Consider the following 17412-nt stretch of genomic DNA (forward strand, 5'->3'; position numbering starts at 1 on the left):
TGGGAAAATTAAAACCCATTTTGTCCCTATTCTCAAGAATCACATTTACCAGAAGGAATTACAAGAAAAAAAGTTGTTGTAAGAAACAAGCTTGTTGGGCAATATATTCATTTCTTGTAATATTCTCATCATTTCTGACTTTCAAAAGTTGATCATTTTTGTCTTCTGACTCCCAAGTTTTTATAGAAAATGTATGTGATTAATCTGAAAATTTCAGTTTTCAAGCAAATTTTCATACTTTATTTTTTTTTTTGCAATTTTTTCATTGAAAATTTTTAAATTTGGAAATGATCAAGTTTTTGTTTAGAAAACTTCTGAGATGAATCTCAAAATTTTTGAGTTTTTCTAGCAATTTTTCAACTTTTTTAACTCAGAAATATTCCAAAGTTGAAACCAAGAAATATCAACATTTTTTCTAGTAAATTCCTGAGATTGACCTACAATTTTATGAGTTTTTTGTCTAGAACTTTTTTTTATTTTTATTTTTTACTTCTGAAGCTCCAAAAAATTTCCACATTTTTTCTAGAATTTTTTTTTTTTTTAAATTAATCTCAAAATTTCTAAGATTCTTAGCAAAATTTTAACTTTTGGAGCTCAGAGATTTTCATGTTTTTTTCTAGGACATTTCTGATATTAATCTAAAAGTTTTTTGTAGTAAATTTTGGCAGAATTTTACTCCTTTTTTCCTACATAGTTATATTTTATAAGGTGGAGCCCCACTTCCTAAGCAGCTTTTTAAAAGTGTAGCTTAACCTTCATTCCAGTTTTCTTCAGGTGGATCTCTCCTCTCCCAACAGATCCCAAAAACTGACAAACTCTCCATCGACAGAAACAAAAGAATCACATTTTTGTTATCTAATGTTGCAAATATTTAAACCCTTTCCTTCTGTTTTGTCTGAAATAAATAATGAATATTCCTCAGTTTAATTTCCTGGGCTGTAAAGGCCCTTGATTGGTTTTATTTCAGTTGTTGTTTTTTCAGAGATCCAGGGGAGCGTTTATGTGGGTCAGCCTGCATTCGTCTCCAGGCACTTCCTGCTTCTCGCGGAGGAAATTACTGCTCCTGATTTTCTTACACAGAGATTTTTGAGCTGCAATCCAATAGCAGAGATAGGAGGCGCGCAAACGAAGCCTCTCGACCCGAAACAAGCCCGTTTCTGTGCGCCGAAGACGGCAGACGGTGGCCGGATCGTTTTCCTGAAAATGTCACCTTAAAGCTGAAAGGCGAGCGGCCAGGAGACACCTTAGAAGGACCAGAGATGCTTATCGGTTTTATAGGCAACATTCAATTACCGGCTGATGATTCGCTGACCTTTCTGTTACCCACACACACACACACACACACACACACACACACGCCCAGACACCACTGATTTATTTTGTGCAGCTCCTTGACCATAACGACGGAGTTTTAGGGCCATTTAAGGGAAAAAAGGATCAAATTTCCACCAAAAAAATAAAACAGAAATTTTGAGATTAAACTCAAAAATTTTCTAGGAAAAAATAAGGAAATTTCTGCATTGTAAAATTAAAAAATTAGCTATTAAAGATCTCAAATATTTTGAAACTACTCTCAGAATATTTCTAGAAAAAAACTAAATTTCTGAGTTTGAAAAGTCAAAAGTTTAGTACAAAACTCAGAAAATTTTAAATTAATGTCAGAAATTTTCTAGAAAAACTTTCAAAAGTTGAAATGTTCAACTTTTAGGAAAATATGAGTTTGACAAATCAAAGATTGCTAGAAAAAAAATCTCAGAAATTTTACAGAAATAAACTCAAAATATTTTTGAGTTTCAAAAGGCAAAAAATTTTCAACTTGAAACTCAGAAATTACAAGAAGAAAAACACAAAAAAGAACTATTCTAGCTCTTTCTCATTAGAGCAACTTTTTCTTGAATTTTTAAGATGCTGTTGTGGTAAAATTGAATCTTTACTCCCCAAAGCTTATGAGTTTGTTCTTATAAATTAAAATTAGAAACCGGGCCCACCTCGTGTCTGCTGGACTTCGTTGTTCTCCCTGTCATCCCCCGGCGACCCAGGCTTGTAGGGCGTTCTGGTGGGAATGTCTTTGGGTGAAACGGGGTCAGACAGATCTGAAAGAACAACATGGACACGGATTAGCAGGCAATCAATCAATCAATCCATCAATTCCCCCATGGGGACAAATCAAGCATCTATCTTTATCTTTAAAGACACATCAGTAGCTGCTACCTGTATCGCCTGTCAATATGTGTCAATTAACTCACATTCATTACAGTTTTTTTAAGGTGCCACACAACTTTTAGCCAGTGGTTTTAAGGTGGAGCAGCATTAATAATGACATCGCTTCTTGTTTTAATGGGATTAAAAATGACGATAAATCACCAGATTTTAGCCTAATTTCACAGATTGGATTTATCCTCAACCTGAGCTGGATCTGGTGGAACCATTAGCTCCGGATCAGGAGAATACTGGAGCTGCTCGCGCTCCTGACGCGACGCTCTCAGGGTGCACAAACACTGCATCTGCTGGGCTATGAATCATGGGAATTATGCATGTAAACTAGATTAGCATATGTGTATGGAGTGCAGCCGACAGCGTGTGAGAGCAGCTGTAATGTGTGTTTGTGTATGCATTGGGTTGGCTGGATTACAGCCCCAGGTGTCATGGAGACGACGGAGCCGCCTCCTCTGACCTTGTTCGGAGTGCTGCACATCGCCTTTAGATGCTGCGATACTCACTCTGCCCCACTTTCATGACTATCTTCATGGACTTGGTCTTGCACACGCCCCCTTCCTGGTTGTCGATGCCCTCCATGGTGCCGTTGGATGTAGCTGCAGGGGGAAACGGAGAGAAGCTCGGGGTCAGAACGGGCGGAGGGCAGAAGGATTGCCAGGTCTGACTGATAGTTTCCATCCCAAACAGAAAGCAAACCAACTCCAAAAACACCAGCTGCTAATGAAACTCACAGTTAAAAGCACCAGATGTAGTCATACATATAAACGTAAATGTCATCGACATTGCAGAACGTTTTTGGTTGTAATTTATTACTTTCTGAGCAGAACCAGATCCCACTGTGTCAGCTAAGAGTCTGAACTCTTTGAACACAAACAGATTTTGTTTTTTGTGTCTCTGTCCTTTTCAATCATGCTTAACCAAAGACTAATCAAATTAACTAATACGATAAGTGCAACAGCGTGGCATTTTACGAAAAGTTTTGTGCTTTTCTGCCACCCATGACAACTGTTTCCAAAGAATTTCCTCTGAACACTTTCTAGAAACTCGCCAGATGTTGGGAAAAGTGGCACAAATGGTAACAATCCACCCAAAGCTTTCTTTCTAGCCCAAAATGTTCAAAATAAGTCAAATTGGTAAGAAAACCGCCCAATCTGGCAACACACTGCAAAGTGAAGTCACGCTTACAGCATCCCGCAAAAAGCAGCTTACCAACGATGACTTTAATTGGTGTTAGCTGTCAGGTTGTCAACATAACGCACTAGAGATATAGAAGAAAAATGGACGCTACAAAAACTAGAACAAGATCAGAAAAAAAGTTTTTATTAAGAGAAAAAAACTGCGATGGAGAGGGAAGTAGGTCAGCTACTTATGCTAGCTTGACTTTGATAACTTCACCACGTAGATGTGCTGTGGAATTCTGTGAGTTGCAATTCAGTAAGCAAAAATTTTAAAATATGCTAAACTCTGACAGATCAGTAGAACAAGTGTTGAAATTAGCTAACTAGCCTCCGTGTAGCTGTTGTTGTGTCTGAGAGCGAGAAGAACAGAAGAATACAGTGGTTCTGAGTTATTCTTCAACATTATTTTCCTCTTTGTTGTAGCACTGCACTAAATTAATAACATCTCCATGTTTTATTTTGCTAACAAAACAGTTCTACCGCGGCAGCCCGGCGATGGACGGCAGGTAAAAGAATCGTCTTTTCACCTGCCAGCGTTTTGCACATGCGCGAAATTTCTGGATGCAAACAATAAAATTCAACTTGTCTATGTGGAGATACATGTGAGGGGAAACAGATCCTTCCTCCGAGGAAGGATATGAGTCACTCCCCTTTAATAAAATCACAGTTTGCCTGTTCATCACCTCGGCCGCTTCTCTCCGGTGGAATATTTCACATCCCCTGAAGTCAATTAGCCTGAGTAATTGTGACTGTAATATGTCTAACTGCGCTGATGGGCCTTATGAAGGAGGCTGTTAGAGGAGCAGAGAGAGGGCGGCGATGACAGCAGACATGTTGGCAGGCTGCGGGTGGACTCAGCGCTTTATTGTGAATTAGTGCTAACGACACCCAGGAGAGCGGTGGCCGCTTATTAAAGAAGACGTTTTTTTTATTTGAAAAGCCTAAAATTGCTCAGATCTGAAAAGCAGACTCAGTTAGCGGGTTTAAAGGAGACTGAGACGGGCGGACAAAGAGAGCAGAAGCAGATAAGCAGACGGACAAGAACAGCAGAGACAACGAAGCTACCGAGATTTTAATAACTTTTCAGCAACAACAAAGAAACAATCTATGATTTTTCTTTGTATTGTGGTTGAATTTATCCGTCTCAAATGTTTTCTGGCTTACAATTATTTGGATAGCTAACACATAGAGCATAGACGTTAAAAATGAGCTAACAGACGCTACCGCTAACTAGCAGCTATTAGCTGTAGCCTCAACTGACAAAATGCTAACTGACAGAAAAAAAACTAGCGACTAAAAACAATTATTAAAATGGAAATAAAAGCAGCACACAAACAAAACCATGATTGAAATAGATTGAGAAATTCATAAACAAAAAAAAAGAAAAGAAAAAGAAAATTGCCCTTCAAAAAATATTGAAGGATCTGGAACTCAAAGACATTTTAAATATCCAAAATAAATAAACAAAACAACAAATAAAATTAATTATAAATAATTTTTTTAAAAAGTGCTAGCTGAAATCATCATCAAGTTTTTGGTAGAAGAGAGAAAAGAGAAAAACAAATCATGCAAATGTAATTTTTTTTTATTAATTGATTAATTGGTTATGAAGGAAGAGGATAGGAGGGGAAAATGTGCAAAAGCTCCACCTTTCTGCTCATTTGCTGCCTCTAGAGGTGAGTTGATGGAAGTGCATCCATATTAGATCATGAGTGAGTTGTGGGGGGCGGTGGGGGCAGCAGGGCTTGTGGTCTATCAGGTCAGTAACACAGAGGCTAACGAGCTGCCAGAGCTTAGAGGCCTGGCCTCCCGCCAGTGCTCAGTGGCCCGCATTCACATCCAACCGCCCCACCCACTCCTCTCCTCCGCTTTGCTTCCTCTCTTCCCTTCCTATCTGCCCATCAGACCTTTCGGATCCCACCTCCATCTATCGCGGCTGGGATTCAGTTTCTCCTTTTCTCCCTCCCTGCTGCTACCAATCATCTTGATCTGAATCCTCCTGCCTCAATAAGACGGTGATGTTAGCGGACGCGTAGCGCATGCTAACGAGGACCGGGCTCCTCGTCTCGCTGACCTGAAGCACATTACGGACAAAGCTGCTTAAAGGATCCCACCCCCCACTCTTCCTCTGCGTGTTTGTGTGTTTTCCTTCATAAACCTGTTAGCAAAACACACGACAATCCGGCAGGGACGCCCCGAACATCTTAACGGCAGAGAAGCGTTGGGAAGGGGTCAGAGTTCATGTGGCGGGAAAGAAAACATTTCCCCCTTAACAGAGGCTTCGGTTTCTGCAGAAAAATCAAAGACATTTTCAACTTTAAATTCCCGTTTTCCCATTTAAATGCGGGATAAAAACACAGCGGGGTCGGTGCCAAGGCTGCAGTCTCGGCGGGCCTGACTTGGATTTAAACAGAATGTGATTGTTGAATCGGCTCAGGCTGGCTGAATGACTTGGCCCTCCTCGGTCCAGTCAGACGGGGCCAAGCTGGAGCGGCCGGCAGGCGAGCTGGAAAGAGTTAACCGACTAATCCCAGCCCCTCCGAAATGGATTTAGGTAAAACTCCAGGAAGAGAGCAGGAAAAATAAAACATTTCATTCATTTGCTTTGGACAGTCAACACTGGGAAAAGCTAACAGGAATACCATGATCCACATTTTGTTGACTCTGATTTTATGCCATTCTGACTGAGTTATTTTATGTTTATTTCATATATTTAATCAAATGCTGATACGTCTTACAATATTTAATAATTTTACAGTGAATATTAGAAAAATAAAACTGGTTTGAAAAATTTATCACAATATAAGTGTTAATATCCATAGATAAACAGTTATTGATTAGTTTTTTGTTTTAAATATCTCAATCCAAATTGGATGCATGACATTTCCTGTTTTATCCACAGTTTTCACTCCACACTGTTTTTTTTTTTTTAATTATTATTTTAAGCTGTTGTGGCGAAACCTTAAACTGCTGCTGCACCAGTTACTCAAGAGGTTGTTGCTAGGTAACCACAGAGTGAGTGAGTTGCTAGGTAACCACAGAGTGAGTGAGTTGCTAGGTAACCACAGAGGAGTGAGTCAGTTGAGTGTAAAACTATTTTTAGAATCTGCAACTACCATATTTAACCCAAAAATTAAACCCATTGATTTATTTATTCTACTCCACTATTTCTTTGTGATAAAAGAAATCATCTTACACCACTGATTTAATCCAAATGTAATAAAAAACACAAGATCTGAGGTATTTTTTATATATAAAACTTCCTTTATAATTGTTAAATTCATGCCCAATCTGAGCAGGAGTTGTAATAGTAGCGGCTATGAGAGAAAAAGGAGGTTATTTTCAACATTAACGCAACTTTAATGTGAGGTTAGCTTGTAGAAACAGTTGATGCTAACGTTAGCACCTGCTATCATTGCTAACAAAAAGGCTACTCTGACAGAAAGATAGAAAAAAGGAGGAAGAAAGTTCAGAAGGAATCAGAGAGACAAAGAGAAAGTGGGAGCAAAGGAAGGAAAGAAAGACAGAAAGAAACAGATTGGTCCTAAGCAGATCCTAGCATATATCTGTGAAAGTGAAAAGAAAGTGAAAATCATGAGAGGTAAATCCTAAAATAAGCAGAATGAAGAAACAAATGTGTTTAAAATCCTGGACGCATCAACCTCCTCAGCTTTCTCCGAGTTCAGTTTCATTTTCTCCTGTTTGACAAATCAAGAAGGCAGAAAATCAGCCAGTTTAACACGACAGTCAATTGTTTTCGGATAGAGACGTCCTAAAACGCCTTCCTGTCTTTTGTACCATAAAATAGAAAAACCCAAATTGAAAAATCGACATAATTTCTTCACATTGTAGAAGAAATTCATATTAAACTTGTGATCAGTTTGAATTGACCTAATAAAACCGAGCTGCCATGTTTCCTGTGCAGGGACAGATTTACAGGGATGTAGGCCCCTGGACAGGAGACACTTTTGGCCCCCCCCATCCACTAAGAAAAACTTATTTTTACTAACGGAAATTACAGTAAATTAGAAGGTAAAAACTATACATCGGCAGGTATAAACTGATAGTTTAATAACTCCATGTTGTTTCCAAAGAAATTGACTGTAACTTCATAATTTACTTACTTTACTTTTCATAATTTACTTATCAAAGTCATAAAGTACTTGAATATTGTCAATATGCATAAAAGTCTCAAGGATATTAACACAATTCACCTAATTTGGGCCTATGAGTTTTCTATAAAGTACAATGTTTACAAAACCTGCAATCATTAAAGAAAATGCAAAAAAACTAAATCTTACCAAGTACTTTTGTCTACTTTCTAGTACAAATATCTTAGTAGACTTGAAATAAGACAAAAGTATGAATAACTTTTCAGCAACATATAGGAGCTTGTTATAATTCCTTAATTCCGACAGCAGGGCACTGAGCCGTTACCTAGCAACCCCAGCCACGCCCAGCCCGTCGCCTAGCAACCCAATTATAGTTCCGCCGGCAGATTACTTCAACAAGACATTTTTCACATGTTGTAAGTGAAATAATCTGCTAATGGAGCTGGGATTTTTTCATCAATATTAAGAAATTATTGACTCTATTTGCACTCGAAACTAAACCAAAAAAATAAACACTTGGTGAGATTTTGTGTTTTTGCGGTGAAGAAGAAAATAAAAACTTTGAGGCCCCCCAAAACAGTGGCGCCCTGGGCTGCTGCTTTCTAAAGTCTGGCCCTGTTCCTGTGTGCAACCAGCACACAATGCTGCACCGAAAGACGATGACGGGTCAATAACTACTGGCAGCCTTTCAGATCGGATCAGAACAGAGGGGCCGTCCTGATGGACAGAACCAGGATGGATTCGTGGACAGTGATCTAAACGCGGAGCGTGAGGACATCGCCACAGAGCGGAGGTTACAGGCTGGTTAATGCCCGTCACGGCGGTGCGCGGTAATTGGCCGTGACAGCAGGCGCCTTCGGTCCCTTTCAGGACCCTTGCGACCCCCCGAGAGAGCCGGGTCACCGCGAATACCAAAGCTGCCCAACAACCATCTCTAATCAGCAGGAAAGAAAGGGAAAAAACCCACTTAGAACCTATTGTTTGGATCCATTTGGGTTGAATTTAACATCCAATTAGTGCGGCACTGAAAGGAGTTTATTTAATTAAAGGTGCAGAAGAAGAAATGCATGTGAATATTTCCCACACTGGGACTACAGCTGATTCATCCACACAAGCATTTTAATGTCAGTAGCTGAGTTTCCACTACAATGTCTGAGAAACTTTGTTGAAGGAAACCCCCGCAGTTCTGCGATGTTTCTGTTAAAAAAGAAACACAATTAAAATCAGGCGTGAATGATTTCTAAAACACATCATCCTTTTACCACTTCCTGTCATCTTCTTTGTGGTTTCTGCCAGTAGTAACATCCGGTTGTTGATCATGTGACTCGTGTGATGCAAAACAATGTCACCATAATTTTAGAAATGTTTCCATTACAAATGTGGGCAAAACTTTGTCAATATTCCGCTAATGTCGAAAAAGAAAACAGGATTCTGGTGCACAAGAATCGTGTGATGCGAAAAAAGTCTTTCTATTCCAGTGTTGTGAAATAATTTAATCACATTTGATCGCACCTCACCCTTGCACACAAACATGAGTTTTTTCCAAATCGTCTTGTTTCCATTCAGCAAATTTATTTTTGTTATTCCAATTTGCTTAAGTCTTATGGTCAATGGAAACTGTGAATTAACCAAAAAAGACCCAGTTATTCCCTGCAGCTCTCAGGTTCTGTTGCGACTCAAGGAAAAACTGGTCAGATTTCCCTCTGACTGTCACTGCAGCTTCGTCCTTCTCCTGCCCTCCTCTTCCTCTCTTTAGCTCTCTTTCCTCGCCCCTCCTCACCCTCGTTAGCTCTCTTTCGTCACTCTCTCTGGCCCCTTTCCCTCTTTATTCATCCCTCTCTCTCTCTCTCCCTTCTCCTCGGCGCACGTAATCATCCGGCTCGCTCATCTCTCGGCTTCGGGCCACGCTGCCGCAAAGGATCACATCAAGCCCGTCTGCACTCGACTGTGGCACCATTGTGCACTTTAAAAAACAGAGACATACACGACAAACCCGCCCGAAAACGGAAACGGCGTCTCTTTCCGTACGTCATCGATGCTTGCTGATTTGAAATGAAAAAAGCCCTGAAGTGTTGGCAGCCAAATCAAAGGAGGCAACGTTAATCCAATCGGTCGAGCCTCAGATCCGCACAAGCGATGTGAGGCCGATTGTGTGGAGAAATGGAGGATTAAACGCCGCTTAATTAATTACGTATTGAGTGCTCATTCCAAGAGACTAATGAAACCCTGGCGGTGAACTTTTCTGAGGAGCTGTCACAGTCTGATGGGTCCTGGATGGCGCTGTCAAGAACCGAAACACACACACACGCGCACACACACATCAGCAGCAGTGGTTGGTCTATTTTAGCTGAGAAATTACAGCTTAATTATAGAAAAATCTGCAATATCGTCACTGCTTTTCAACACAAATGGAGACAAAAGATGTAGAAACAGCACCCCCTCAGGCCAACAGTGGAATTACGTCAATGACAATAAGAATTTAGATTCACAGATCAAACGATTCCCTTTCAGGTTACCGTTTTGGAGAAATTTGAGCTAAATGATGCTGTTTTTTTTTTTTAACTCTTTCTGAAGTATTTAAAAAAATGCTCTGCTGAGAAGTGAATTTTCTGTAAACAAGTCAACATTTACCCCCAAAGGTGAGGACATGGTGACTGCCGTGTGTGAACAAAGAGAACATTCACCGCGATTTCCTTTTAGGTTTTTGATCCCATCATATTGCTCTGGCTTCTCTAGCTGCTCATTTCTGGAACAAACAATAAAAATATTTAATTATTGTCATTTTATGCTTACAATAATGTGATGGATGTTTGGTTGAATGAATAAATAGTCTCTGCTCCAGTGTTTCAATGAATGCTTTTGAGTTTCGAGACGAGTTTTTAACATGACAAAGTATTTTTAAATAGCGCTCTACTGAGAAATGACTCTTCTATAAATAAGTCAAGATTTACCCCCAAAGGTGAGGACATGGTGACTGCTGTGTGAGAGCACATGTTCACTGTGGGATTCTGTTATTAATTATGCATCTTTCAGGTCTACAAACACAAGCTAACATAATGAAAAAGTTAATCAAGATATAGAGAAAAACAATTTAATCTTTCCCAGTAGTACCTTTCCCCCAAAGGTGAGAACATGGTGACCGCCGTGTGTGAGCAGAGAGAAAGTTCACTGTTAGATCCTCTTATTAAAAATAAATTCCTCTCAATTCTCATTAAGCTTTAAACAGTTAAACCATTAAAGCTTCAGGATTGTACTATTTTTTGCAGTGTAATTCCCTCTGAAATAACAGTACAGGTATTCACTTTAATCTGTGAGTGACAATTTATTTAGCTAGAGTCTTTAATAAAGACTTTATTAAGGGGTAACCATCCTTGTTTACTGCTATAAAAGTGGCTGAAATTTCTATTTACTTTGCTTTCTTACAGCTAAAGCTGAAAGTTGTGATGAGACGGGCTTTCCTGGAAATTCAGACAAACTAAAATATAGTTTATGAGAGTGAATAGAAGAGCATTAATTTAATTTAGCAGATGTAAATAAACAGAGTTAATATATGACTTACTCTCTAGGCTAACTGGTTTATAATGACATGAGCTTTTCTTTTTTTTAATAATTCTAAATTTAGATTCAAAATTAGTTCTCATGAAGTTTGAACTAACACAATAAGCTCAGTCTTATTAGCTGACAATAGTTTCTAGATTGGTTCAGACTTTCACACGAAACCTATAAAAACAGCAAAGTAGAACTTGTTGTTCTTTACAGGTTTTGCAGAGAAAACTGAGACCGGTAGAGCCGGTTCAGGACTCAAATATATTTTAAAAAAATGGTCCTCTCTCTTGCATTGCAACCTGCCAGACAAGATATTTCAGCTAATGAAGTGTTTCAAAGCAAATAAGTCAAAAAGCAACACGCAACTGAATCGTCACGTTGCACAGGTAACAAATTAATCATCAGAAAAAGGGATTCCTTCTGTTTATTCTTCTTATTATTATAGATAAATGTTTTAATCAATCATATTTTATCAGATTTAGGACTCCATAAACAATCTGAAGAGATTGAGGAGAGATCAATATAGCTAAAAGCTAAAATACAGGTCACAGTGACAATAACAATCTTCAGTGTGGAAGTCAGTAGAGAGAAAAAAAGACTCAAAATTCACTATTTTCAGAGTCGTAAAATGTTTAGAGGAAACATAAAATCTTGTTTACATGTAGCCATATTGGCTGCTCATTCAGGCTGCTAATTTAGCAGCTATGCTAATAATGCTAAGTGCTAATAGAAGATTCCAAGGAGAGCTTAAAACATAAACTATTTTTTTTCTTTGTTTTGAAATGATAGAGATATAAATGCAGAGCAGTTTTATCTTTTCATTTTCTTAAAAAACTGAAACTAGTGTATTTTTTATAAATACTTGTTAATATTATATTGATAAATGTGTCAATAGGTGCTCATGTTCAATAAAGTTAATATTTATTGTTATCTGATTAGCTCTAATAAAAATATTTTGAAAACGAAAATGCAGAGCGAATAAAATGTTTCAATCATCAATTCCAGCAGGACTGCTATGAGTTTCTATATTTAGAGTAAATGAATTTAAAAAGCTTAAGGCTGTTATTTATAGCACCTAAATCTGAGAGATTAACATGGTGAACAAAAATTAGCCACAAAATCTCTGATCGGTGAATCTTTAATTATGTAAAACAGAAAACTGCACCAGAGCACTAATTTATTTTAATTATAATCTCTTAAATAATGAGGAATAAATCAGTACAAAAGGAATGAAAACCATGGAATATTAAAAGGTTGTGTGCCGTTTATTTGTATTTATGTTAAAACCCAGAATGATCCCAAACGCCTGCATGTTTCCTGTCGTCTGCACCTGTTTTCATTACCTGTCTGTGAGCGTTTCAGCTCTTCATGTCCCATTTTAAGCATCAAGGAGACGAGAGCATCAGCAGAGGAGAATCTGCAGGAAAATTGGATTTTCAGCCCGTCTTACTTAAGATCCGAATTGATGTTTCCCACCGATCTTTTTGTTCCAACTTGTCAAATCAGCAGCTGCATGGAGGGGATTTTTTTCAACATGCAGCAAGAGAAAATTAAAGATTTGGTTCCTCTTATACCAGATCCAGTTTTATTCTTTTTATTTTTCTTGTTTTAAGTATAGCTACTTTTACTTGAGTAAAATCGATTTAGTGTGAGTAACTTCACTGAACGAAGAACAAACATGTTTTAACTAAAAATTAATCAGACATGCTGTTTTTGCCATAAATTTTAAATTGAAAGGAACTGATTTTACTTGATTTTATTATTTTGTACTTATGTCATTTATATGAATTATTTTCATTTTGATATTTAAAATACCAAAATTTCCACATTCATGTATGTTTTGGTCCATCTGCTGATGTAATTTTTAAATATTAAATGGTATTTTGATCAGTTCATCAGTACTGCAGTCGTTACCGAATGCTGAGTAAATTCTTGAACATTTTACTTAAGTAAAAATATATTGAAATAGCGCTACTTTTACTGGAGTACAATCTTTGCCTAACTCTTAAGTAGAAAATTAAATATTTGCCGTTTTGTAGACCTGAATTCAAACTGTTGTCAAACAAGATGGCCGCCCTTGGCACGGTGACATCACAGAACTATGGAAACCCAGTGAGTACATTGGTGTAAAAAAACCCCAGATTTTCCAAAATTAAAACTTCAGAAGCCAATAAACTTCCAGAACTGTAAAGCTAGACGTGGCTCTTCTTCCCGTCACCCTAAAGAAGAGCCCGATCCGCTCGGTTTGCTCACGTCGACGTCCAGATGCGCCTCGCCGTGCAGGTAACCCGCAGCGCCGGCGGCCGCAAACTGAGCGGCAGAGTCTGAAGCAAACGCCTCGCTCTCCTTTCTTCCCTCTAAGAAATACGGCCTTCCCCACTGTGACAGCTCACAGATGGCGGTGGCAGAGGATCGCAGATGGTCCGATCTGCAGCTCAACCCCCCCGCACACGCAGCCGCCCCCCATCGGCGCCACACAGATGGTTCAGTCCGCCTCCCATGTTTCAAACCAGGGGGCCGGCGCAGAAACCCCGTCAGAGCTTCCTCTCAGGATGGCATTAGCAAATCGCAGGAAAATCAGCCAGGCGGAGTGGACACACCTGCTGGCCACCAGCTAAACACACACCGACTCCGAGGGGGGATTATCTGGAGGAGGGTCAGGGGACACTGGGAAAAATTTAAAATTCTGATGTTTTATCAGAATTCTGACTGTGGATCGCAGAAGATTGACGACAAAATTATGAGAAAAAAGTCTGAATTCAAAGAAAAGCAGAATTATGAAATGAGTCAGATTTCCAAGGTCAAAGACAGAATTCTCAGATTAAGTCAGAATTTCAGAAAGGAAAAAGTCAGAATTTTCCCATTAGCACCAGAATTCCACGATTAAAGTCAAAATTTGTGAAAAAATTTTCTAAATTTTTAAGTTAAAGACAGAATTTCTCAGATTACAATCAGAATTTGAGACAGTAAAGTTTTGAGAATAACACCGGGATTCTGAGATTAAATTCAAAATTCTGAAAACATCAGAACTCTGAGAAATATAATCAATTATTTAGAGAAAAGACAGATTTCCCACATTAAAGACAGAATATGAGAAAAAAATCCAAATTTTGATGAAAAAATAGTTAAACTTCTGAGATTAAAGATGAAATTCTCAGATTAAAGCCAGAATTTCATTAAAAAACATCAGAATTTGAGAAAACAAAGTCAAAATTATGAGATTTAAATCAGAGTTGTCAGATTAATGTAAATTTCTGAGAAGTATTTTTTATTTTCTCAGCGGCCCTAGTCCTTATTAACCCGGATTCGCTCCCGAACACTCACAGATGATGTAGTAGTCCTTCCCCTTGAAGAACTCGAGGCCCCACAGGTTGGGGCTGAACTCCTGGAACTTGAGCGTGAACTTCACGTCCTGGTCGGGCTTCACGCAGTTCAGCAGCGGCGTGTCGGCCTTGGTGATGGTGCAGCTCTCCAGCTGCTCCCTGGGCACCATGTACACCTTGTAATACTCCACGCCGTCGACCACCCCGCCGTCCACGCGCGGGCACACAATGTCCAGCTTGTCCCCGATCTGCGGGTACAAAACCACGCCTTGGCCCGGAACAAATCTGGAAAAGAAGGAGGGAAGGTGTTACTAGGGAGGTAATGTTTAGACTGGCGATGGTCGGCCATCTTAGATGACGGCTGACCATCGTAACTGAATCTAATGCTACATTCACATATGGGCTGGACAATAAATCAATAACAATATAGTGACAGGCACGTGATCAATATCAATAGATATTGATCACTGAAATCTGAAAAAATTTAGATAATTCCAATGAACTCCAATCCAGAACCACGCAGCATTCTGGGAAATGTAGGCAGAGAAAAGGTTCTCTCACAGCTGGCTAAGCAAGGTTGGTGGAATCAACTCACTCACTCTTAGGTTACCTAGCAACAGCTTTTAAAGTAACTTCTGGTTGCCAGGCAATAACTTTAAAAGTAACTTTTGGTTGCCTAGCAATAGTGAAAACTGGGGTTAAAACAGAAAAGGTCACAGAACTAGCTCACCAGTATTTCAGGTATTTAAAACAAAAAGAGAATCAATAATTATCGATATTGACCAATATGAAACGCTTATATTGTGATACGTTTTTCAGCCATAGCCTGCAGGTTTTTATACTCAATTCCAATTATTTTATTTTTTATGAAAAATATTTCTTTTGCATGGTCGTTCACGCTACTAAATAAATGTGAATATAATAAGACAGTTTATATCCCCAGGGACCCGCATGCGCAAACAAAACAAAAAATGTCAGCACAGGCTCATAACAGCATGAAGGAAGCGAATACAAAGAACGCAAAACTGCAACTTTCATAATATCATAATTATGATTTTCAGCCACTGACTGTTTACATCCAGTCCGTCGTCTTCTGCTGTAATGACGTATATGTCCAATTAAAAGAAACTTTACCGAAAACTATCAGATACATACCCTATTTAGTACCACTGATGGGGAAACAAATTGATTTTATTGTTAGCATTTTAAACTAGCTGTTGAAAAAGGCATCTGACGCCCAAAGAAACACCAACTTCCTTCTGTTTCAGGCATTAGCGAACCAGAACCTGTCTCTGATTGGTTAAAAATGAGAAAGAAAAAGCTGCTGGTTAAAAGCAGAGAAAATGCTGGTTGCTATGGAGATTCCCTCCCTTTCTGAGGAGCAGCAAAACAGAAGTATAAGACTCAAACAAAGTGTCCTGTTTTAAAAACAGTAAAGTGCCTGTGAAAAGTTTTTAAACAGAAGGAAGTGGAAACTTCTGGTTGTCTTGCATGGACATTTTTATGTGTCTGCAGCGTTTCATGTAGCAGATATCAACCCTCCAAATTGGAGGTTTGAAATATAAATTCAGAGCTGAATCATAATGAGAGTTGAGGTGTAGGCTCTCTGCAGTCTGGAGTGATTTGACAGAAAACAATAAGTCCTGCAGGAGTGGAGAACAAATTGAAAGAAAGTAGATAAAAATGCCAACATTTTGATGTATAAACCGCATTTATGGAGATGAAGTTATAGCCATGAAATTGGTTGTAAATCAAAAAGGTTTCAGCAAATATCACAGAAACAGAATATATATGATGTCAGACTTTAAGATGAACATTAAGTCGTACCATCTCAAAACATCATAAAACATATAGAAGGGATCAAAACAGTTATTGACATTTTGAAATAAAATAAACATTTAATTAAAATTTTGGGGGGTTAAAATAAAAAAAAGCATAAAACTTTTGCAAAAGGAGGATGACTGAATTTTCTTCAATAGGATGTTTTGAGGAAAATTGTATTAAAAACACAATTTCCAACCAGATAAGAAAATTAGATGTAAAAACAAGTTACTGGGGTTTTTCATTCTGCTGAATCTGAAATTCAATAACAAAGATTAAAAAACCTTTTTTTTTTTTTTTTTTTTTTGGCAATAAGTTAATGTTTTTGGTGACGGGAAGACAAATTGTTTCAAAAACATTTCAATTGTTGAGTCACACCGAATCGTTACCTAGCAACCCAAACTAACTCCAGTACATTTGGTCAGCTGGTACTGTATGTACAATGGCTGATGGAAAAGACAAGTGTTTTTTTGTTGTTGTTGATTTACTATTTAGAAATGACTTGCTGCAATATTGCTGGTTGTGCAGCAGGCTCTACTTTTTCTTTTCAAACATGCATAATTGTATAGCAGTGCATCTGTTTGCAGTTGCATGCGAGTGTAAACGTTGAGTTAGGGCGCATGGCCAGCATCAGTTAATTTGGATTAAAAGTGACAAGACACCATGAAAAAATAAAATCTCATTATCTAAGAATGAGTTTGTGCAAAAAATGTAATCAATATAGAACTAAACTGTTCAAGGTTGGTTGGTTGTGTCTATTCTGAGTCTTTCCCTCACATATATTTGGGACAGAAGTCCTTGCTTTTCCGAGAATATTCCATAAAACTGAAACTAACTGGAAGCCATGGGAATAAAACAGAAAGTCTATTATTTCAGGTGTAAAATCTTGACTTTGCTGATGGGGAAAAAACAACTGTATCAGCAGGAGGATTTATATATGAGCTGCCTCCATTTGGTGATTTTTAGCTCTAATTTCTCACAAGGAGAAATCGGAGAAGAATCCAAATGATCACATCAACAATCATGGCTCCTACAACCGCTGCATTTCTTCTCCAAACATCACCTTGTTTGCTTCAGGCAGCTGCGGGTCACAAACAGCAGCAGCTAACTAGGCCGTGGTGTTTCTCCCTCTCTCTCTCTTCCTGTGCCACCCGCAGGGATGCGCTCAGCGGCGGCTCGCTGCATCCAGCGACAGGCTCAGGAAGAAACAGAGGC

The 17412-nt window shown here is 38.6% G+C and overlaps 1 protein-coding gene across 1 annotated transcript in view; it reads right to left on the bottom strand.

The window, feature by feature from the left end:
* The window catches only part of LOC106935973 (ephrin-B2a-like), a 34615-nt gene that overhangs the window by 6491 nt on the left and 10712 nt on the right, over positions 1 to 17412 (bottom strand). Inside the window, exons 2-4 of the mRNA XM_015016726.1 lie at positions 14378 to 14661; positions 2721 to 2813; positions 1989 to 2093 (exon numbers count right to left, since the gene is read on the bottom strand). Coding sequence (XP_014872212.1) covers positions 1989 to 2093; positions 2721 to 2813; positions 14378 to 14661 — 482 coding nt within the window. The remainder of the gene's footprint in view (positions 1 to 1988; positions 2094 to 2720; positions 2814 to 14377; positions 14662 to 17412) is intronic.

This window comes from Poecilia latipinna, unplaced genomic scaffold (assembly GCF_001443285.1).
Source record: "Poecilia latipinna isolate Pla-1442-1.1 unplaced genomic scaffold, P_latipinna-1.0 Scaffold2052, whole genome shotgun sequence".
NCBI classification, from domain to species: Eukaryota; Metazoa; Chordata; class Actinopteri; order Cyprinodontiformes; family Poeciliidae; genus Poecilia; species Poecilia latipinna.